General features: G+C 30.6%; 1 protein-coding gene across 1 annotated transcript in view; it reads left to right on the top strand.

Moving 5' to 3' along the window:
* LOC113513847 (cell adhesion molecule Dscam2-like) overlaps positions 1–24,782 on the top strand; it is a 96,006-nt gene that overhangs the window by 36,562 nt on the left and 34,662 nt on the right. The window contains exons 7-19 of the mRNA XM_052895074.1: positions 2,099–2,189; positions 2,431–2,851; positions 4,025–4,160; positions 4,658–4,777; positions 6,229–6,405; positions 7,871–8,015; positions 8,286–8,434; positions 13,421–13,586; positions 15,842–15,978; positions 16,695–16,847; positions 17,844–17,934; positions 19,949–20,031; positions 21,662–21,796. Of these exons, the coding sequence (XP_052751034.1) occupies positions 2,099–2,189; positions 2,431–2,851; positions 4,025–4,160; positions 4,658–4,777; positions 6,229–6,405; positions 7,871–8,015; positions 8,286–8,434; positions 13,421–13,586; positions 15,842–15,978; positions 16,695–16,847; positions 17,844–17,934; positions 19,949–20,031; positions 21,662–21,796 (2,004 nt within the window). The remainder of the gene's footprint in view (positions 1–2,098; positions 2,190–2,430; positions 2,852–4,024; positions 4,161–4,657; positions 4,778–6,228; positions 6,406–7,870; positions 8,016–8,285; positions 8,435–13,420; positions 13,587–15,841; positions 15,979–16,694; positions 16,848–17,843; positions 17,935–19,948; positions 20,032–21,661; positions 21,797–24,782) is intronic.

Here is a 24,782-nt window from a genome sequence, read left to right as displayed (position 1 = left end):
TCCTTGTATAAAAGCAATCCTTGTTATGAAACAAAATCTATTTCTGTTATTCTAATTTTAGCAAAAGAATACTCTATCACATTACATTAAAATTGCTATTTCTTTACAATTACTGTCACACCTGTCTCCCATTAGGGTAGGCAGAAACAATGGAACGTCAAATGCTTAGATTTAAACAAATCTCTTTCGCTTCTTCCACATTCATCAATCTTTTCAAACACGCTCGCTGGTTACGGGTACTTTTAATTTAGCCCTTCTTCAGTACGTCGCCTATTTAGTCGACCTATGTCCTTGATTCCTACCAACATATCCATTCATTCTTGCTTGATAAATCTCTTTTGTAATTCTTCTTTCATCCATCCTCTCCAAATGGCCAAATCAACTTTCCCTTTTCGATTTTTGTCACTACCTCGTCTTTCTGTCCACACTTCTCTCTAATCACACTGTTTCTTACTCTATCTTTTAATGTAATACCACACATACTTCTCAAAGCTCTCATCTGTACAGCATTTATCTTACTTTCATGCTTCTTCTGCCATACCCACGATTCGCTTCCATACATGAGCTTTGGCGTCAATACTCGCTGAATTAACAATTTTTTAATCATATTTACTTAAGAAAAAAGAATACGTGAGTTATTATAAAATAATTTGACTTTATATTATTGCCAACGATGTTCAGTAAATCTAAAGTTTCAAAGGAATATCATATTGGAGAAAATAAAAATAGATTTTGAATAATTTATTTTTTAACTTCTTATGTTTAAACATAAATCTATTTATATGGAGATCAAACGACACACTTACAAAACAACAAACCAATTATTTGTAACACTGTATAGCTTTTAAAAACTTTGGTTTTGTCGTTTCTGGGACATGATGTTTTTATTGATGTTCTGAAATTGTCATAGCGAAATCTAAAATTTTATGCCTTTATATTTTATTTATTTTAGAGATGGAGTTATAAAATGATATTTCTGAAATATTGATACCGACTCCATCTTTCTCTATTCACTAATAAAAATGTTAGATTTTTTATACAATATGAGATAACAAACGAGCTTGTTTGCCATTCCAAGTTATTTTTTAAAGTAAATTATTGGTTTGGTTACTGCTTTATTGCTTCTTTTGAGCCATCGCTCATCGAATAATGAGTTTGTTGATGAGAACAGTACTATGGGCTTTACTAAATATTGTAACGTCCATGGTATTTTTTTATATATTTTTTTAATACCAGTTGAGGTGGCAAACAAGCATACGGCCCACCTGATGGGAAGTGGTTACCGTAGCTTATGAACACCTACAATACCAGAGATATTACGCGTGCGTTGCCGACCCTGAAGAAACTTCTTTACCCCCTTTTGAAGAACCCCATGCTGTAGTCTCTTGGGAAAACCTCGGCAGGGAGCTCATTCCACAACCTGAGTGTTCGTGGGAGGAAACATTTCTGAAACCGCGCAGTATGTTATTACTACTGAAGTATAGGGTATTAAATATACTGGAAATTTTATTTCAATTAATTCAATTCATACAAAACACAGCCTTATATGTATAGCTGCTTGGCATCTGAATCATAAATGAAATAGACGTCCATACTTACCCTTGCAAAAGAATTTATTTTTCATTATTTCAATTAATATTAATTATAATATTGACAAATTCACAGAATGTATAATTCGATTAATTATGAATTCGAAGAACATAATTATTTACGAGTAAATTTCAAACTATTTTAAACATATTTACTCCAAACCTTTACCTATGGCTTTTTCCACGTAACCGGCACGTGTTTATTGGCTATATTTCTATTTCTCCATTCCATATTGTACATGTGTACCAAATATCATAATGATATATCGGTAAAGATATCTGTTATGTCCATCTGTCATAGATAATATAATATTCTATAGGAGATAGTTATCGCTTTCCATCAGGTGGGACGTCAGCTTGTTTACCATTCTAAGTTGTATCAAAAACCTAAACATGTAATTTTTTTTTATAATACATAATGTTTTAACATTTTTATTAATATTATTATTCTAAAATATATTAGAATAGAATAGATTCTTCTATTCTTCTAAATATATTTATTTCCGTAGGTCCACCGTACATTCGAACACTGCCACCGTTTAAAGTACAAAGTGGTCAAAGTGTCACACTCAAGTGTCCTTACTACGGATACCCAGTAAGGTATTTTAATTTTCTAATATACTTAAACAATTTTCATTAAGTAGTTCAGTAAATTTACCGTCTGCGACGAAATTAACCGAAATTCAAGTCACCTTCTCAGCTTTATAGTTGAAAATTTTCAAGAAGTTTTCTACGCGACACACAAGGAATCACTACAAGATTTTACCTTATAAAATTCCTAGAACTAAATTTAATGCAAAGTTTAAAATAAAACCATGCCCAAAGAATAATTGTTTTTCAGAGAAATAACATGGGAATATAAAGGTAAAGAGATAAACACTGACATATCTACACAAGCGAATCGTTTTAAGCGTTTTGTGAAGAATACGGCGTTGAGTATAGAAATATTTGGACGCAAACCTAAATTAAGAGGGAAAAGAGAATTGGCCACAGTCAATGATGGTATTTTAAATATAGCTAAAGTTACAAAAAGTGACAATGGTGCATCATACGCTTGCGTAGTTAGGAGCCCTTCTGGAGAAATGGCCAAAAGATCGTTTGAATTACACGTAGTCGAGCCACCGCAGTTGGAAGAAATATTGCTGGCCTCGGACCTGCAAGAAGGGCAGATAGTACAAATACATTGTAACCTCAAAAGTGGCGACTCCCCTGTATATTATTCCTGGCTGAAAGACGGGAAGAAAATACCCACACATTTAAAAGTAAGTGATATCTTTTTACGTTTAAAAGTAGATCATATTTTACTATACCTATTTAAAAAGAAATACAGTAATGTTTTAACGCGGAAAAGAAATTATAAAACGCAACCTTTAAATTAATAGATATATATAATTTGTACTAAAAATGTTACGAAAATTTATTAATACAGATTTCAATAATAATAATAAATGATTTTTTTTAATATATTATTACATTATGGTCGAGAGATAAATAGCAGCCTCTTGAAACATCGCCAAAGGCTAACTGCGGCTGCCAACCCGCCTATCAAGCGTGGCAACTACTGGCAAAATCCCCCAATAGGAGAAGCCTGTCTTCAACAGTGGACAGTTAATGGCTGATGTAATAATAATTATTATTATTAGACAAAAGTACTCATACCGGTTCACTTTAATATAATTTAAAATTAATTTTATAACTAACAAGTACCAAAATCATTGCATTATCTAAGATATAAAATTTCAAGTTTTGGATTATTACTAAGGCCGGATCCAAACTATAATACCGCTTTCGGTCTGATAAAATATTATATATATTCTTTATGTTACATATAAAATAATGTATTTATAAATGTTGTGAGAAAGGGTGGACTTATCTCTGACAGAGATCTCTTCCAGTCAACCCAACACAGTGAGAAAGCATTTCGTTAGCAGGCAGATGAAGTGCTACACCTATTAATACGTAAACATATTATTATTACGTAACAAGTAATGTATATTCAGACTATAATCCAGTGTCGTTCCGATCAATCTCGAACTGCTTGTACTGACTATATCGAGCGCAGAGCGAGAGCGGACCGAGAACTATAGTGTGGATCCAACCTAAATATCTAATATAGGATACTAGACATGATATACAAAGCTCCACTTAATAAAATATGAAAAATGTTTATTTTGCAAATGAAATAAGTCAAACACTACCCACAGGTAGAATAAAAAATAAAAAATATTTTATCATGTTACTAGGTAATTACAAAGAGCGAAACTATGTGTAAATTTGAAATTCAAATATAGAAACAGTGTAGCCATAAACAAAAAAATGTGTTCAGCAAAATATTTAGACGGTCCAAATATATTTGTACCTTTTTTATTTAGTTTTTTTTTTTATGACTACCTGTATTAATATATTATAAACTATATGTAGACATTTATTTTCAGATCGTAGAACGAAGCTTAGAAGTATTTAGTGTTCTTATAATAAAGAATGTTTCACTGGAGCACTGCGGTACATATACTTGTGTTGCAGCCAATCATGTGGCAAAAGTGAACCGAACTGTAAACTTGTATATAAAAGGTAACGATCGGAAACATCAGATAGTATTATACAGTATATAATATATATTTTAAGTATATCTATAACTAGTGTTTACCTATGACTTAAGACGCCAAGTGGTAACAAACACACTTTACTTTTATATTTATAATATTATTAATTAGATATATATTTAACACATCTTTTGTTAAACAAGTATTTTAATATTGTTTATATAAGTACTTTTGATAAATCTATGTACTTATCTATCCGAATAATCTTTCTATGTAAATTAAAATTAAATTGTATTCACTCATAAATGCGTTAGATTTTACCTTGAAAATGGCTAGATTTAAAAAAATGTTCAGTGTTAACATATAATAGTTTAATTAGGGTATCTGACTAAATTCAGAAACAGTCTTTAAACTTATTTACTCTGTACTATCCAAAATCTAGGACTTGAAATATGCTTGACGACAACTCTTAAAATTTATATATACATATATAAAAAGACAGTTAACAGCATTTTTCTTCCACAGTTGCTCCTAAATGGAGCGAAGAACCACAAAACACTTCTTTACTGTTGGGAAGAAGTGGTCATATATCATGCAGCGCCAATGGATACCCGCAACCTCAGACACACTGGTTAAAAAGAGACGGTATGACATGCATTCACACTTAAAGTTAAATTTAACTGAATTTTCAATCGTTGTAGTGTAGATAGTTGAAAAGTTCCAACACGAAAATCCACTTTAGAAATTTTCACTTCTTGAAATGATCTTGTAGCTAGACTCGCTTGACGTATGTGCTGGGGTGAATAGAAAAGAATTATGGTTTTGGCGCGAAACAAACATATCGTTAGTTTCGTACTTATAAACATATTTTTTTTTTTGTGTTTAATGAAGAATTTTTTTAGTAAATTAATTTTATTAAAATTGAATATAATCGTAATCTTTTATAGTTAATTATTAGTATTAATTATTGTAAATAACTTGACATGTACAAAAAATTTTATTACCTGTAGTGTATTGGAGTTTGGTCGTCTGTAAACTGCAGGTAATAATAAATAAATAAATAATAATTGCGGTCGCTTTAAATCTATTAATTTTAAATTTCCAAATATTTTAAAATATAAACTCACTCAATTTCTTTGAATGCCCCTTGTATACCTCTTTACCTATACTCTGGCACTGTTTTATCGACATTAAGTTTAAACATTTATTCGTTGAGGGCGCTGCTGGTAAAGAAAAATTAAATCGTCGTGTTCTACCGTCGCTTCGAACGCAAAAAAAAAAAACTTATGGTGACCCTACAATTGATCCGTTTAATTAATGTAATTATAACATCAGGCATAATCGTATAGCTGTATTTTACCACTGCCTTTGTCTTACTTTATAAGATTAAATTAATAAAAAAAAATCTAAGTTTGGCGGGAAATGAGCAGTGTTAAATTTGTACTATTTGTTATTATTAACAATGTTTTGATTTTATTAAGAGATTAATAATAATTTTTATCAAAATTAATTTTTTATTAGAATAGTTAATATCTTGTTTTACACACTCCAAATAAAATGTTTTCGTTTATACTAAACAAGCATAATTAAATAAGTAAAAAAAAAGATTAATAAAAAATATATTTATTCGACTGATTAAAAAAGGTATGTAATATAAGGATTTAATGTTTCATTATTCCAACATAACTTTTAAATGTATCAAAAATGCAAAAGTGTGATGTATCCTTAGTTTATGTAGATAGAGCATCGAGCCTCGAATACGGGTCACGGGTTTTATTAGTGTTCTATATATTTACGCATAAAATGTGTCTTGAAGTATAATTAATAAATAAAACGAGTATTTACGCATTAAAAACATGTAAAAATTATTAGACAAAATTATAAAGGAACCTTTCATAACTATTTATCACGCAAAATTATTCGAAAAAGTTTACCCGTTTTTCTCGAAGCATTTCCATGGAGTCACTCTTTCTATATAATCTAAAGATGTATCATTAAAATCCTTAATTATCCCGTCAAACTAACAATTTTTTATTTAATATATTCGTTTCTTGCAAATCTGTTTTTTTAATTTGCGAAGTACATATTTGTTTCAGTCGTATCAGAGACTTGGAGGCCAGTGTTAGAAGTGGCTGGCGGTGGAGTTCTCAGCTTGTCCAATGGATCGTTAATATTCGATTCTGTTGCACTGTCTGATGGAGGAATCTATACCTGCCATGTTGAAAACGGGGTCGGTGAAGCACTTAGTAAGACTATATGGATATCAGTTAATAGTAAGTATAGATCTGAATATGTTATACCATTCGAATATGTTGTACTAGAAGCTTCTTGGTTGCTACTTTGTAGACGTGGATTTCAAAAAGCCTACCATGAAATATTTTCTAAAATTTCGAGGCCGAACGAAACACAGATTTAATGTTTAAATTACATAATGGTCCATGCTGTTTAAAAATATTAAATATCAAACATAAACACAGGACTATTACGCTAGGATTCATGACGAACGAAATGTTAATTTACTTCATTTACTGGGCCCATTTAGGTATAAACAAAATTGAGTTGATTTTTGAGTCCGAAAAGTCGGAATTTCATTTCATGGTAGACCCTCAGAAGTTGGAAAATCAATTAAATACGAATAGGTCACTTCTAAATGGTGTATCAAGATAAAACAAACAACTGTTTTTAGTTAGATCTTTAGAAATACAACTGTGATAATTACATCTAATTTGGTGTAATAGTTTTTGCGTGATAGCGGAACAAACATACAGACAGACAAAATTTTTAAAAAATATTATTTTGGGCTTCTATTGTCTCTCATTGAGACACTTCAAAATTTCTTTAAAATAACTCCCATGTACAGACAGCATCTAGTTACAATTTTGTTATATTAGTAAGATAATCAATCCCATAATTACTCCATTGGTGGCTTTTCCATCACTGGAGGAGATTTTTTTAAATAAAAATGGAACGATTACTCGCTTGTACTGTCTGTATATGCTGACTAGGCACTTATGAATGATGATAAACAAGGATAAAAACAAATCAGTTGAACAAAAGTGGTAAATTTGTCAGAATTTAGCCACGATGATTTCCAAGAGGAACCACGTGGTGATCGACCAAGTAGTCTATATTTCTAACAAATAAATCGCCAAAACTCCCATTATTATTATAATCCCTTCTTCAGAGAAGAGTAATAATCCAACTAACGAATCTGCAAATTGATATGAAGAAAGAAAGAAGAAGAAGAAAAAAGATATGGCAGTGGATTAGTCGCATTTGTCATAACACCAACAATTTATTTATTTAACTCTTTATTGCACCAGAAATATAAAAATATACAATGACAATTGAAGAATTCAAATGGAATATAGTAACATATAATACGGATTACAATTCCAAACTAAAGTCCACGAATAAGCGTAATGTAGGACGACATAAAAAAATCTTATATTATAGTAACTTAAAAGAAAATACCTACAGAGTGTACTCTAACCAAAATACAAAATACGATAGAATTAACTTTTGTTTGTAAGTTGTCACAATGTTGTATACTCGTTGACATTAATACTGCTTTCCACTTTAGGTTTGTTGGAAGAGAATTCATGTAGAGTCAAGCTCGCCTTTGTATATTTGTTCTCCACTGTCAAAGTTCTTTATATATAATCTTCTTAATGTATACAATAAAGTATAAATAAATAAATAAATGAAATAGAATTATAAGAATAAATAACTTTACAGAACCAGTAACATTCGACATAGTATCAAGGAACATAACGTCTAAACTTGGTCAGCATGTGACGATAGAGTGCCTGGCGAAAGGCGACGATCCTATAAGGATAATGTGGACCAGAAATGGAAAACCCATTAATCCCCTGACCCAAAGGTAAGATTAAAGAACGACTCAATGGACTTTTTACAAAATGCAATTTCCATTTAAAATGATTACAGAATTTCTATTGATACTTTCTACTATATTAGATCGAAACAAACAGACAAAGAAAATTTGGAAAAAATATTGCTTTGATACTTATTAGTCTTTATAACCCTCTCAAATTATTTTTTCTTAAATATCAGCCATGTACAAGCTCTAGTTATTTTTTTTTTTATTAGTAAAATAAGTTATATATATTTAAAATATTTTCTATATATCTAGGGTGAAGATGTCAGAAACAAAATCAGAAGACGGAATGTCGAGTACATTGGAGTTATTACAAACAGAAACAAGTGATGGTGCCTTATATCAGTGCAGGGCTGGTAATCCTTTCGGAGCAGACGTATATAGTGTTCATCTTACCATTTTAGGTGAGTATTTTTTTAGGAACTCTTAATTATATATAAGAATAATGAATTTATTTTAAAAATAATATATTTACTAATGAATTAATAAAGACTTTACGAAATTAAAACTGAAAAAATATAATAAATTCAAAAATATTAGAGATCCTAACTTGTTTGATGTTATTATTATTCACTAATAATAATTAATTAATAAAGTAATGCAATAACAAATATATTTTTTCATAAAATATACGAATAAAACATGCATATTTTCTCCTCTTTCTTTCTCTTTCTCTCTCTCTCTCTCTCTCTCTCTCACACACACACACACACACACACACACACACGCACGCACGCACACACACAAAAATAATTTTCTTTTAAATTATAAACATCTAAAAGCCTCAAAAATTCCAAAAAAGTTAATTCTATATAAAATATTTTAGAATTCTTTAGACTACAGACAGTGTTGTGTCTTTTATGCTTTAAGTTTATTAATTAACCTTTTTAATTAATTATGGGTCTTTACTAAGTAAGACCTTTTAAAAGTTATTAAACGAACAGCAACTTTTTTAAAAGCTATAATAAATATGTATCTACTAGCTCTTGGCTGGAAGCCAGCGTAGTTTACTACACAACTAAATTCTAGTAACAGTCAACCGCCAATATTTATTGTCACTGTCTGTACAGACGCTACATTATAATTATATTTATGTATATAAACTTTATTGACCAAATAAATATGGTACAAAAGCCGGACTTAATACTATAGGCGTTCTCTGCCAGTCAACCTTTAGGATGTGCAGAGATACACGATGGCGCTTTAAAAAGTAAAATTATTTATATTTTAGTATAAGACAATAATTACATACATACAAACATTCATAAAATAAACATACATACATTAATATAGTATTTATATATTAATATAGTATTTATATATTAATACCTGCATATAAAAATATATATATTTATACATACATATGATGAACTACTGCCTACTTGATTACTATCTAATCTATATAACACCACAAATAATATGATACTGTGATAACACTATATACTAATATTGTAAAGAGAAAAGATTTTACAGTTTGTTTGTTTGTAATGGATAAACTTAAAACTAATTAACCGATTTTAAAAATTGTTATACATGCGAAAAGCTACATTATCAGAGAGTAATATAGGCTATACCTTATTTTCTAAAATTGTATCAACCCCAGCATAGCCGGGCCAGATTACTAATAATAGTTGAGCAATTATATCACTTATTTTTACCCGATTTTGATAATTATTTTTACGATCAATAATATTTACTCCGGTATTAGTCATATTAATTTTGCGTAATGAATAAAACTGTAATTTTCTTTGTGATACAGAAAAATGCTTATTGCTCAGCAAAATTTACACAATTCCATGTTCAAAATTCAAATATTTTAAACCTAATATGTCTATGAAATATCTAGTAGTTCGTGACATATGATAATTTTATTATAATTTAATTATAATAATAAATAAATAATTATAGTTAAATAATTATAGTATCTGCTTTTTTTTCTTAAAAAGATTTTTTTTATAACACGAAGATAGCAAACAAGCATATCTGATGGTAAACGGTCACTGTAGCCTATTCTTGCATGTGACACTAAAGGTGTCACATGCAAGAATCGACCCTGAAAAAAAAAATACAATGTTGTGAATTTCTAATATATTTGTTGGCATCATGATAAAACACTTAAGAGAAAAAAACATTAAAGAAATAAATTCCTTGTTCAAATTGTAATATGAGACCCTTTTCATGTAATACGCTAGAGTTTTGTAAGAAAAAGAAGATATTGTGTGTCTCATTATAATGAAAGTAATGAATTTTATTTCTTTTAAGTGCCACCCAAGTCGGGAATAGCGGCTTTGCTATCTCTTGACAAATTTAGTGGTTTTACTGAATACAAAAACATTTGTACTGTTTCGCAAATTATTGTTCATTTTCTTTTCTGAGCTGTTGAAGTAATATCAGTGGAATCACTTCAAATGTATAAATTTAATCATCATCACCATATCTGTCCACTGTTGAGCATAGGTGTCCGTTATAAGGATAGTTTTGCCAGTAGTTGCCATGCTTGGCAGGCGGGTTGGCAACCACATTTAGGATTTTTATGATATTTTAGGTAAGAAGGACGCTGCTGTATATCTCTTGTACATTAAATTCCCTTAGTCGCCTCTTACTTACGAGAAAAGAAGGAGTGGCTCATGCTATGCCGGAACCGCACGGCACGTTAAATTTAATACAAAATGTTACTGTCTAGTGGTTTTTTATGCAAGTGGCGAACAAGCTGAAGACCCACCTAATGGAAAGTGGTAACCGTCGGCTATAAACATAAGCGGTGCCATGTGTTGCCATTCCTGAGGACTTAGACGTTATTCCTCTGTGCCCTGTAAATTCACTGCCATATCCTACGCTTCAAACCGAAACGCAGTCATGCAAACACAACTGCTTTACGGTAGAAGCACGAATGGGATAGAGGTGTCCAAGCAAACGACTTTTGTACAAAGTCTCCCTCTGGTTTGTTCTTGTATGATCCTCATTATATGATCAATATATACTTAATTACTTTTAATGATAGTGCACTTTGAAATACTTCAATAGTTTTAGAGTTAGATAAAACAAAGAGAGGTATACATTTTAAGAAGCGACTTAGTTGATTTTAATTTCAATAATTGTGTTAAATATATTTATTTTAAATACACTGTCGGGATTTAATTCGATGAAAAAATTTACAAGTAAATAGTACCTACATACTTGCTTTTTTATTCCCGACATTTCGACGTGGATTGCACCACGTCGTGGTCAGGTCAGGACAATATGTGTCTAAAATATGTGTCAACAACGTGAACGTTTATAATTAAATTCTTTATGCAAATTAGTCCAAAAATACAAAAGCTTATGTTATACATTTTTTTTTTGCAAATTAGAATGGCAAACAAGCTGACGGCCCACCTGATGGAAAGTGGTAAACGTCGCCTATAGACATGAGCAGTACCATGAACATAACAGAGTATACTGTTTCACCCATGATACTCCCCATGCATTGCCATTCCTGAGGACTTAGCTGTTCTTCCTCTGTACCCTGTAAATTCACTGCCATATTCCACCCTTCAAAGCGAAACACAGCCATGTAAACGTAATTGCTTAAAAATAAATGGGACAGAGGTGCCCAAGCAAATGACTTTTGTACTATGTCTCCCTCTGGTAACATATTACATTATTTTAATTTACATTCTACCATTATACTTACACTCACCATATCTATTCACCACACTCATATAATTGTCTACAACCTTTCACTTTTCATGCTACGTACACTTGTCTTATTTCTTTTAAATACTAATACCACATGTAGATACATAGTTTAGTTCATATTTAATATATAAGTGAGCACAGTCAATTTATAATATCAATTCATATTAGTATTATTGTTATTTTTGTTGCAATTTGAACTTTAATTCTGTAGTTTTGTGTATTAAAAATTCTTTAAATTTACCGAAGAAAATTAGACATATAAAATACGATAGCCTGACCTTTATAACATAGGATTTTTCCTAACATGGAGGTCAGAGACAATTACTGAGAATTTATAAGTACTCTAAATAGATATCTTGCATAACACAATTTTTTTAATATAAAAAAATAGAGCTAGAGTATAAAATCAGATAGGTTTAAATTACGAGTTTCAAGTATAATTTTATTTAGATCACAAACTTAATATACTACGTTTATCGTCTATACTATAAAAGTTACGCAATAACAATGTACAATGTTCACGAATGCAATCAAGGAACTTAAGAATGCTCTCGGAATGCTAAGAGCATCTAAGTAGTTCTACACGTTTACAATGTACAATAAAAAAGCAATACGTGAGTAAAGTTGGTACGAATAATTGTAATACTGCATAATTCAAGATAATTACTTAATAAAAATATTAAAAATAATATTATTAAGTCTAAAATTTTAAATAATAACTTTTGCTATTAATATTTTAATATATTCTTATAATAAATATAATATATTGTTATTAATGTAAAAGAGAGAATTCTTGGACCGGACTATTCAAGAATACTCTGATTAATTGTAGCTTTGTAGCTTTTTATTTACTTTCTTTTTGTCAATACGAAGATTGTGATAGTCATTTTATCATTTATATTTTTGTTATAAACTTAACTTTTATTAAAAAAAAAAATTTTTGATATAAACTTAACTTTTATTAAAAAAAAAACAACAGCTGTGTTTCTTGCCCATTCTTCTTAGCTGAAAATGCATTCCAAAGTGGGTGGTAGATTTATAAAAAAAATATTATTCAGAAATACTTACTTGAATACAAATTATTTAATATTATTGTTATTGTGAGTCTTGCTATATTACAGTTATTTATATCGGCTTTACTCACATATTAATTTCAGAATTGCTTGACTAGTTAGGAGTCCTTATTTATGAGCGCGGCTTATGACTATATTGTTGCATACAGTCCACTTGTTTGATAATCCCGAAATGAACACATGAGTAAAACCGATATAAAAGATTTCGACTGTACGTTGCATTCTCTTTTTTATATGTATATGTATGCATATATATACAATCAAGGGTGGCCAACCGGTCCATCGCGATCGACCGGTCGACCGCGACTATTAGTCCAGTCGATCGCGATAAGGCAAAAAATATATTTTGCTAATTTAGCGGAAGATGCTCATAAACAATGCTCACACTAATATAAATAAGTATTTACTAAGAATATTTTTCAATTACATGTTTTCCCTCTTAATAGAATGAAAAATACTACAATACTACATAATTGTGTGAATTATATTGTTTCATTTGAGATTTCAAGAAGTGTGTAATTGGTAGTTCGCACAGAGTTTCATCAGTAAACAGTAGATCTTAGGTCTAGTCAAGTCGGTTACCCCTGGTATATAGTTTCTAAATTTCAAGTCTAAAAGTATTATGTTTATTACATTTAGAGCCACCGTCCCCACCTTCGGATTTATCAGTGGATTCAATCAAGAGCAGATCTGTAAGGTTATCCTGGAGGGATATGGCCAGATCTCTCGCTCAATATTACTGTTTGCAGATCACAAATAGCCAGAGAATATCATGGAGTAATGCTAGGACTATTAACATTACAAGGTAATACCATTTACTTATTATATCTCGCTTTTGTACCATTAAGAATAACAAACAAGCTGAGAGACCACTAGATGTAACGTAATAACTAGGGTTGCCAACAATTTTTCAGCTGATAATAGTTTTTTTTTTTAAACAAGTGTTAAAAAAGTATAGTACATTTAAAAAAAATGCAGCATCATGGAAAGATTAAAAAACAGAATTATATGTTTGTTATCTGTTTATTTAAAAAAAAAAAATCATAAAAAAATAACCATTCATATATTAGATAGTATCGCTCCCTGCATTTTTTATATCATAGATATAAATAGAAATAAATTATTTTTGCATACTTTTTAATAATTCAATAAGTATATAGTAATATAATACTCTTAGATTATATAGATAGGGCATAGAGCCTCAAAAATGAGTCAACTTTTTTTGACTCGTTTTGTCTATCGATATTCTATATCTATATCACGCATAAAATGTATCTTGACATATTATTATAGTCAATGAAATAAGTATTTATGCATTAAAAAGACGCAGAATTTATAAGACAAAATAAATATAGAAGTAATAAAGGAGTCACTCATAAATATTTATCACGCAAAATTGTATGAAAAAGTTGACCCGTTTTTCGACCCAAAACATTTCTTTGGAGGCACTCTATCTATATAATCTATAACTATACTATATATTATAGTACAATTGGCAACCCTAGTAATGACATCACAGGTAATATTATAACCCTCAAGATATATCAAGCTTTAGCTTTCTTGAGAATCAAAGTTGACTATGATTTTATTGATAAAGTTATTCACTTTTTTCTTAGTTACATACTGTACTACGTACATAGAGACAATTTAGTGTTATGGGCAACTGTTCACAGACATATACGTATCTCTTACTTCATTATTTGCTAAAAACAAACCCCCGTCATCCCAAACTTTTCAAAAACCTATTTTAACTGTTTTTTTGTTTTTTAATTCTCAATATGTACGAAAGTGACAAAACACTTCTATGGGTAAAATAGGTTTTAAAAATAAGAATAAAAGTGTTCAGTTCTGATGTAAATTGACTTCTATCTCATAGAGTAATTAATTTTAAAGGTCAATCTAATACTCCTCCGTTTCCAACATATTTCCATTTTTGCTTTTTATCTTATTCATTATCTTTTTTATTTGACATTAATTAATTAATATCTTTTCTGGAAAATAATCTGTATTTTTAAATAATCTTCCCCTCGGCAGAGTTTTCCTTAACGGAAAATTTAAAATGTAACATCTAATAACTTTGGACACATTTCCGATTCTGATTGAATTATACGTAATAATTGAATCAGGATTTCAAATGTATAAAAATTTTATAGTACCGAATTTTATCGCCGTCCCTTAATGAACCTAATGTGTTTTATAGGTAGATTATAATATAAATGCAAAATTTTCATTTTATTTAATTTCAGTTTAAATTTAAACTTTCAATCTTCCATAACGTTAAAGAAGCCTTTATTAAAATTAAAAATTATCTATTATATTTCTTTATTATAATATATCGCGCAGCATAGTGTCTTGTAGCTAGGACCTTCCTACAACTCCTTCCAGTAGTTTCCATCCCGTGCTATTCTTCTCCAGTATGGGCATGCTGTTTGTTTGCTGAGTATGTGTAATTAACTATAAGGCTAGATAAAAATGCGATTTTAATTATGTTAGATTTATACTATAATGTCGATCATGGTACGTTCTCGATCCGATCTCGATCCGGTAAAATAATATTTATTTATTTAAAAATTAATGCACAGTAAAATTTTATGTACATTTGACGGACTTAACACCGGATGGTGTTCTCTACCAGTCAACCATTGCGCAAACCGAGAAATACGTATTATTGAATAGAGTAAAAATAAAGCAATACTGGATATATTTACATAATGTAAACTTTATTATTATTTATTTAAAATATAATTAGACTAAAAGAAAAGAGTATATTCATCATATCTTTTTAAAAGGCCGGCAACACACTTACCTACCATCAGGTGAGCCGCATGCATATATATATATATATATATATATATATATATATATATATATATATATATATATATATATATAACAATATTGACTTTAACAAATATTATGAATAATTAAATTTACTTGAAAAAAATATCTTGCTCTTATATACACATTGTTTATTACGTGATAATATTTTACAAGACCGAGATTGGACCGAGAACGAACCGTGATTGATGTTACGAATGTAGCCTAATACTCCACTTTTAGATTAGAAGAAATTCGTCATTCAATAGAAATTGAGGATTTGCAGCCAGCCACTGCATACACAGCAAGAGTGGCCGGTGGAAACCAGGCGGACCTTAGTCATTATTCTTCTCCAGTCAGATTTACAACCACTGAGGAAGGTGAGTTATTTTATTTAATACTTTATTGTACACATTAGTTATAAAAATATGACAGGTAAACAAAAGTAGAAAGGCGAGCTTAACTCTGATAGTTTTCTTCCAGCAAACCCAAAGTGGAAAGTAGCATCAATGTCAGCGGATACAGCACTGTACAATATTGTGACAATTTTTAAACAGACAAAATTAAATTAATTACATTATATTTTTTATTGAACTAAAATGTAATGGTAACCCGCATGCACTATTGATTTACGCTGTCCTCGTAAATCTGTGAACGATAAAGAAGTAGTGAGAATAAAATCAGGTTTAGTTACCCTATTAAGAGGATTAAACTGATAGAGTTATTGTTAGCTATTACTATAAACGCTCCATTAAACATTTATTCTCTATTGTCAACATTTATTAATAGAGACTGAAATTGTTACGATTGAGATTTCCTTATTTTAGGCCAAAAATGTGTTTTGAAACCAGACAACATGATTAAGTCTAAAGGTACTAAGTTATTTGCCTTGATGTAAATAAGTATAACTTCTCAAAAACTGTTCTAATTAAAGTATATTTTAAAACCATTATAATTTTTAAATCGATAGTAATTGTAGTTGGTAAAATATAGGATAAATTCGGACAAAAAGAGTTTCTAAGACCAAAAATATAAATTTATAAATGTTCTTCTGTTTAGTACTATTCTATTCTACTTACGTTAAAATGTTTTATAGCCCCATCATCACCACCACTCGGAGTTCAATTGGAACAGACAGAGACACCTGGAGAGTTGAGGGTCAAATGGCTACCGCCTCCAGCTGATTCTCACAATGGTCTCATAGTTGGATACCGTTTGAGGGCGGTTCCTCAGTTGACGGGGATGAAAGGTTTGTGTCTCATGATGCTAGCTGTGCCAGGATATTTTCTTATATAAATTGGAATATCACATAAGTTTATTTTATTTATTTATTTAAATTGTGATACATAGGTAACAATGGATGGTAAAACAAGTCCTCTATGATCAACCCTATCTATCGAGGTATACAAATTTGCAATTATATAAGAAAAAAATCAACAATGTCACGTTTATAGTAAAAAAATATAATATTATGGAAATTTATTACATTTATTTCCAAGGAAAAGGTTAATTGAATAGTATGTTCTGTTTACTAGGTATTCATACAGTTTATGGTCTATTTATTGATATCAGCAAATGAATATATAGACAGAAAAATATTGAAAAAAATTATGTTCAGATTTCTAGTAGAACATTCTATAAATACATGTGAAACTATTTACCCAAAACAATGTTTAATATTCTTCACTACATAATTACATTTCTGTTTTATCCAGAAAAAAAATACTGGAAGAGAATACTATGTAGCATTAATTCCACTTTTTACACCAAAATTTTTTTTTGCAATAAAGTAAAGGTCAATAAAGAATAAATAAATAAAAAAATACGCCTTTAAAGGATTCCAAAAAATTCAAATTCACCTGTATATAAATTATACTGTCTATATGCGGTTGTACACAGGAGTAAATAAACTCCTTTATTCAAAAAATATTGCCAATCCACCTGCCAACCGTGGCAAATACTGGCAAAACCCTCCAAGGGTGAGGCTTGTGTTCAACAGTGGGCAGTTAAAGGCTGATTCTCATATGATGATGATGATTCTTAAAACGTCAAACCTTTCATAAATTTCTTTTAGCTATTAAAATGTTTTGTCTTCTTCTTTTACACAAATTCCTCAATTTAAAATACTGTGACAAAACACTCTGATAGTTAACATAATTTTGCAGGTTTTAGTTGTTACGAAGGTGATAGAAAGACAGATTAATTTAAATTTCATAATCCGCTAATTAGTATAATTTTTTCACAGATACTGAAGAATCTAGTGATAAAACTATAAAGACGGCTTCATTGTATTCCAAGCAAGAAACTACTATTTCTGGCCTACTAAAAGGTGTCAGGTAGGTAAATATTTTTTCTCTTTTAAATTAAATAAAAAAAAACTGATATTGGATAAGTTTCATGAAAGACTAAACGAATAGGTGGGTAGAATTTCGGTTGTAGGTATTAATAAGTTACATGTGTTAACTTAGAATATAACCTACTCGTTTACCAAATTTCATTGCAATCGGTCCAACCGTTTAGGCTGATTAAGTAACAAAGATACTATTACAAATGTTAAAGTCTGTAATGATGAATGAATGTGTTCTTCTCTTCCACGCAAAAAATCAACAGATTTGTATGAAATTTGGAACAGAGATAGGTTATATCGTAACCTTTTTTTAATACTACTATGGTGGCAAACAAGCATACGGTCCGTCTAATAGTAAACAGGGTTACCGTAGTCTATGGACGCCTGAAACACCAAGAATGTCACACGTGTATTACCGATACTAACGTAGTACATAGAATATTTTATTTTCTGATTCAGGCAAAATCATGGAATATAAGCTAGGTTATAATATTAGGAGGATTAAATAATTTTGTATTTGTTTGATAGATTCTAATTAGTAACATGTTTAATACTGCTGATCTGGAATACAATTTTAATTTTGGAATATAATATATAGCTCCTGTTATTCGCTAATAATGTAGCTTTCTATATGCGAAAGAATTTTTAAAATCGATTGACTAATTGAGTTTATTCATTACAAAGAAACAAACGGAATCTTCCCTCTTTATAATACCAGTATACCCGTAGATTATATAATAAAACATGGTAGCACGGTAAATAATTTAAAACCCGAGTTAATTAAGGTTATTATCTCTAATTGCTATTACGACTAATTATTATTGTAATTAATTATTCAATGAAACGTCTGAATGGATGTGAATTAATAATATTGGCGGTAAAATGGATTATGTCTCGTAATAACGCTTTGATACGTTCAAGTTGGAATTGTATCAAAACGGAATATTTAATGTCATAATACTAGGTCTTAGATTAATGATTCCTTTTTTATCTTTAATTCAAACAATGCTTTTTAATAACATCAGGTGAGTCTATGGTCAAACACACTTTAGTCCTACTTAATCTTATAAATGTAAAAGTTCGTACAAATATTTAAAATGTATATTCGTTATTTTTTTTTTATACAACTTAGAATGGCAAACAAGCTGACGGCCCACCTGATGGAAAGTGGTAACCGTCGCCTATAAATATGAACAGTGCCATGGACATAACAGAGTATACTGTTTCGCCCATGACATCCCCCATGCATTGCCATTCCTGAGGACTCAGGTGTTATTCCTCTGTACCCAGTAAATTCACGTCATATCCCACCCTTCAAACCGATCACCCGTTAAAGATTAGAAAGGAATTTAGTTATACTAATGAATTAAATTTAACATATAGCAAACACTAGAGGTGGGTAATGTATACCAATATCTATATATTTTGTTTACAAAATCTATATATATACTGTTCCAATAACGAATATGTTAAAAGTTTTTTATCTAAAATTTTGGGTAACACACTTGAAACGTATTCAGAAATATCCAGCCGATATGGGAGTTACTTAAATGGGCGATGACCTTTATTCCGTGATCAATATCCAAAAGAACGCAATATATAGATATCGAATCAATAACCATATTGTAATGCCTAGTAAACACATATATAATATTGGTATATGCGAATGTAGCCACGAAGATACAGCTTGGATGGAAGGATGTATATTTGTTACACTTTCATGTATGAACTACTAAACGGATTTTAATTAAAATTGATACACGAATAAATTATATTCTAACTTAGAATATAGGATACTTTATGTACTGATCCATGCGAGCAGAGCCGTAGGACACGGCTAGTATTTAATAATAATAAAAGTATTTAAATATTTTTGTTAGTTGTCTAGTATCCATAAAACGAGTACACGCTCTACTTAAGTTGGTACTAGATGAGGCTGAGTAATAAATATCTCCAGTGGTATTTATTTATTTTGTAATACGTGATCTTTTTCTCTAACCAAGGTATGCGGTCTCAGTGGCGGCCTTCAACGGCGCTGGAATTGGGCCATTTTCCATTCCTTTGTTTCAAGACACGAGGGAAGGGGGTGAGTTTTACCTATTTTTCAAGTTTAAAACTTTCAAAGCTTGGCTCGTCGCCGATTTTACGGCATGTCAGGTCTGAGAAACTTGTCCAGTCGGGTTTTTCACTATTTATTTTCTTAAATGGAATTTTTTGGAACATATTTCTTTGGTTAAAAAAAATTTGTAAGAATAAAATAGCAATTTATTAACAGTAAAGTAATTGCCATCAGTTTACACTACGTCATGAAAAGGCCTATATTTAGATGTATATCAACATGCATATATATAACTATTACTTTACTTGACATTGAATTTTCCACCTAAGACATTAAATCTTTTCTGTCTAAAATATGTTTAATATAATATACGTTATTATCTAAAAATTAATAATATAAATAAAATTATTGCCATATATATATACTTTTATTGGTAGATATGGTATAATTTTATATACTTGTTTATGCATGATTCTTGGCTGGCGTTTAATAAGTGAAGCACATATAAAAACTTTCATTAGAACTGCTGTAAATTTCAACAATGTAATTTTCCATTTTTACAGCCGAAAACTTTGTCGTATTCCCTCAGTCTCCTTTTACAGCAAATATGCAAAATTAACACAATTTTCTCTTGTGCAAAAAATTCCCCATTCGCAAAGTGGGCGAAAATTTGAAATTACGTCAACAAGTGTAACACGTAAATTAGCTGAATTCGCACTTTACGCCGAAAAGTTTATGGCATAAAGCGTTATCGTCTTCATTAACGTTTTTCGTTGAAACTTCCTTATTGCTGTTATAATTACTTCTCACCTTTTGTTAGGTGCCAGTTATATTTTATATTTTTTAGGGGAACTTTTCAAATTTACCGTTCCAACATTCTCAATTTAAATTCATATGTTTTAATTAAGTATCCGACAGGAGAAGAAAAATAATTATGACTTATTAGGTGCCTAATAATCCCACTGACAAAAAAAACCTCTCAATTTAACAGCATTTCTTTTTTGTGTTGCGCCATTTTTTATGCGACTAAGGATGGCAAAACTTGACTAATTCTGAATTGATTATGACGATTTTTTTCGCAGTCACTAGAATTTACTCTAATATTTATTACATTTTTATTTTTAAATAAGGTATTTTAAAACTAAATTAATAATAAAATGTTAAAGAAAATGTATATACCTTTCTAAGAAACCGATACACTTACAATTCCTCCAGTTTTGTGTCCAAACAATAACCCGTAGATTATGTTTTTTTTTAAAAAAGTCATTAGGCCCATCGTGACGAATTCGACAATAATCAGTCACTACGCTTTCCAAAGTGAACTATGAGGAGGTCGATCTGCTAGAGTATATTGCTAGCAATGAAGTTGCTAACCCCCATTACTAACAACCCCTTCTCCCCTCATGATTACTCAATGGGTTTGAGGGTTTGGCTCAATACTCACGGTAATTACTCTAACCGAGTAATAAATTTTGGAATGTAATGTGTTTATATTGAATGATATATCACACAAATAAATGATTACTAAAATTAAACTTTTTGAAAAAAAACAATCGTATTTCGTGCTTTCTCACAGCAGCAATTGTACTATATTCGGGTATAATCATAAAAATTTACCATTACAAAAAATGCTTAAATTTAAGTTTCTTTCAAACAGCCCCAGAAGAAGGTCCGTCTTCAGTGGAGTGCGGTGGCGTGACGTCGACAGCGTTGAGAGTGAGCTGGCAACCCATACCACCGCATAAGCAAGCTGGTGCCCTAATCGGATATACTGTGCTGTACGCTGCTCAAGGTAGATAGATAAATACTCGTAGATTTTTTTTTATACAACTTAGAATGGCAAATAAGCTAACGGCCCACTTGATGGAAAGTGCTAACCGTCGCCTATAGACATGAGCAGTACCATGGACATAACCGAGTATACTGTTTCACCCATGATACCGATATGCGTTGCCATTCCTGAGGACTCGGGTGTTATTCCTTTGTACCCTGTAAATTCACGCCATATCCCATCCTACAAACCGAAACACAGCCATGTAAACACAACTGCTTCACGGTAGAAACACGAATGGGACAAAGGTACCCAAGCAATCGACTTTTGTACAAAGTCTCCCTATGGTAGATAGACATTCCTTATTGTTTTTCCAAAAGATTACAATAGTAAACTAATTATAAATGCATACAATTATTTGTATTTTTTTGTTCTCTATTTGTGTTACATCTATGTATCATATATATAAATATTTGATAATTAAACGGTGGCCCGTGTAAGTGCAAATTGAAAATCAGCGCTGAACGCACATCAGTCCGGCAAAAGCTGAGTTTGTATTGCCAGGCTTATGGATACTGCACAATGTATTTATTTATTTATTAATATATGTATATTATAATTCCCGTACAATATTTGTAAAGAATGGCAATAAATTTATTATTATTAAAAAAAATACAAGAAATTATCACAATAAGGATAATTATCGCCGTATGGTCCCGGCATAGTATAGACTATCCCTTTCCTTCTCATGAGTGTCGTAAAAGGCGACTAAGGGAGGACGAGGGATAAGCAGCAGCGTCCCTCTTAAATCTTCTCAAAAGACTAACTACGATTGCCAATTCACCTGCCACGCATGGCAACTACTGGCAAAACCCCTAAGGGGAAGGCTTAAGTTCAGCAGTGAACAGTTAAAAACTGATATTATGATGATGATGATGATTATAATCACAGTGAGGAAACGAGGCCTTATCGCTATAAGCGACCTCTTCCAGGTAACCTATTTACTTGTTTACAGTACAAGATGATTTATTTATAACTATCCGTTTTCCGCGACTTCGCCCACATGGAACCCGTTATCTGCCGTTACTATGGAAATTTCGCCAAATCGCCCACAAGGTTTAAAGCTGATTCCTGTGGAAACTATGGATACTCCGTCCTTATTAAATTACTGCTAATCATAATGTAATTTATTAAACGTTTATATAGGATATAATTGTAAACAACCAATTATTGTATGGATTTCTGTATATTTTTGGCTTAAATAACTTATAACTTGTCTTAACATTTGACGTATCAAATTGTTTGTCACGAAATTTGGTCCTAATATTATTTTTTTATATATATTTATACGCCGTATAACTTTTTCAAATTTTAGAAATAAATTTTACGTGGTATTACAGTAGATATTTTAATGAAAAGTTTCAAAAAACGTTGCTCCATCACTTTACATAGGATGACGTGCAGAGATTTATTTATTTAGAATATATATATGTGTGAATTTAATGCTAAAGGCATTCTCTCTTAATCCATCTTAGGAAAGTGATAAAAAGTATAAGGATTGCCTATAATATTCAGTATATATTATTCAGTGCCATGCAGTACTTGTGTATGTTCTGAAAACTTAATAAATATACATACTCGTATAATATTTATTCCTTAGTCTCCATTTTTTTTATCATAAATATATTTATGTGTGCAAAACTTATCTATTATTGCACATATATCTATGTATACTCTTTTTTTATAATTCTGAACAGTTTTATTTAAATAAATAGTATTTAATCCCAGATTAGTCACATATTAATTGTGTCACGAATTGTGTCACCAATGTATTTTCATTCAATTTTTGCTACAAAAGCCTAAATTATTTTTTATATCAGTTGCCATATTATGTGATATCTGTGCAAATTCTGAATGAATTTTGATACGAGTAATGCTTACTGAAATTCTATATGAATTTTGTTTAGATTAAGTTTTTTTTTTTGAACAATCGACTCTTCATTGTTTTATAATATATAATAGTATCTAAGTACAGCTTGTCAGAGGACCAAAACCTTCGCCGACCGCGTTACACGTTCTCAGGCTTAGTTACATCATGTAAATATACATCATGTAAACACTCGTAAATTAAATCAAATTTCCATATGTCATAAGAGAACAATAGTCCAAATCATGGACAAATAAACTATATAGTACTAAATACAAACGTAGTGTAATTGGTAGAGTTAAGCTTCGAGTCATACATAACGCAAATTGATATTGATGCGTACTCAATATGCAACTGCGAATATTAAATCTATTAATACGCTCTTATGATTTAAGAGTAGGCAGTAGGTGATAGATGAATTGTTTTGTATCCTAACTCGAAATACTAGTATGTCATTGAATTCTAATCTGTTTAACATTAAAACTTTGTCGTCAACATTTAGATCATCATCATCATCATCATCATGTCAGTCGTTAATGGGTAGTTAACGTAGACTGCTGAACATAGATAGACCTTCCACATAAAGGGGATTACTATTAGATATATTACTATACAATTAATTATATATGCATAATTGAAAAATATATACAAATGAGGACTTTTCACAAAAGTTCGACCATGTTTCTATCACTTAACAACTGTGCATTTGTATTTCAAATTATTATTTCCAAATCCCACCCTTCAATTTGAAATACAGCCATGCAAGCGCAGCTGCTTAGAGATAACTTTGTAGAAGTCCCTCACATAAATTATATTTATTTTTGTACGTACAAATATCTGACAATTATCCTTAATCTCGTCTTGTGGTTCCGGTATAGAATTGGCCGGGAAAGGAGGAGTCCTTTCCCGTGAGTGTCGTAAGAGATGATAAAAGGAATTTTAATGTCCAGAAATGAGCAGCGGTGTCCCTCTTAAAACATCACCAAAGACTAATTACAGTTGCCAACCCGCCTGCCAAGCAAGGCAACTACCGGCAAAATCCCCAAGGGGTTGGCCTATGTTAAACAGTGGACAATTAAC

Source organism: Galleria mellonella, unplaced genomic scaffold, assembly GCF_026898425.1.
Source record: "Galleria mellonella isolate WM207_F2 unplaced genomic scaffold, CSIRO_AGI_GalMel_v1 utg264, whole genome shotgun sequence".
NCBI classification, from domain to species: domain Eukaryota; kingdom Metazoa; phylum Arthropoda; class Insecta; order Lepidoptera; family Pyralidae; genus Galleria; species Galleria mellonella.
This window is presented reverse-complemented; position numbering and strand designations above follow the sequence as displayed.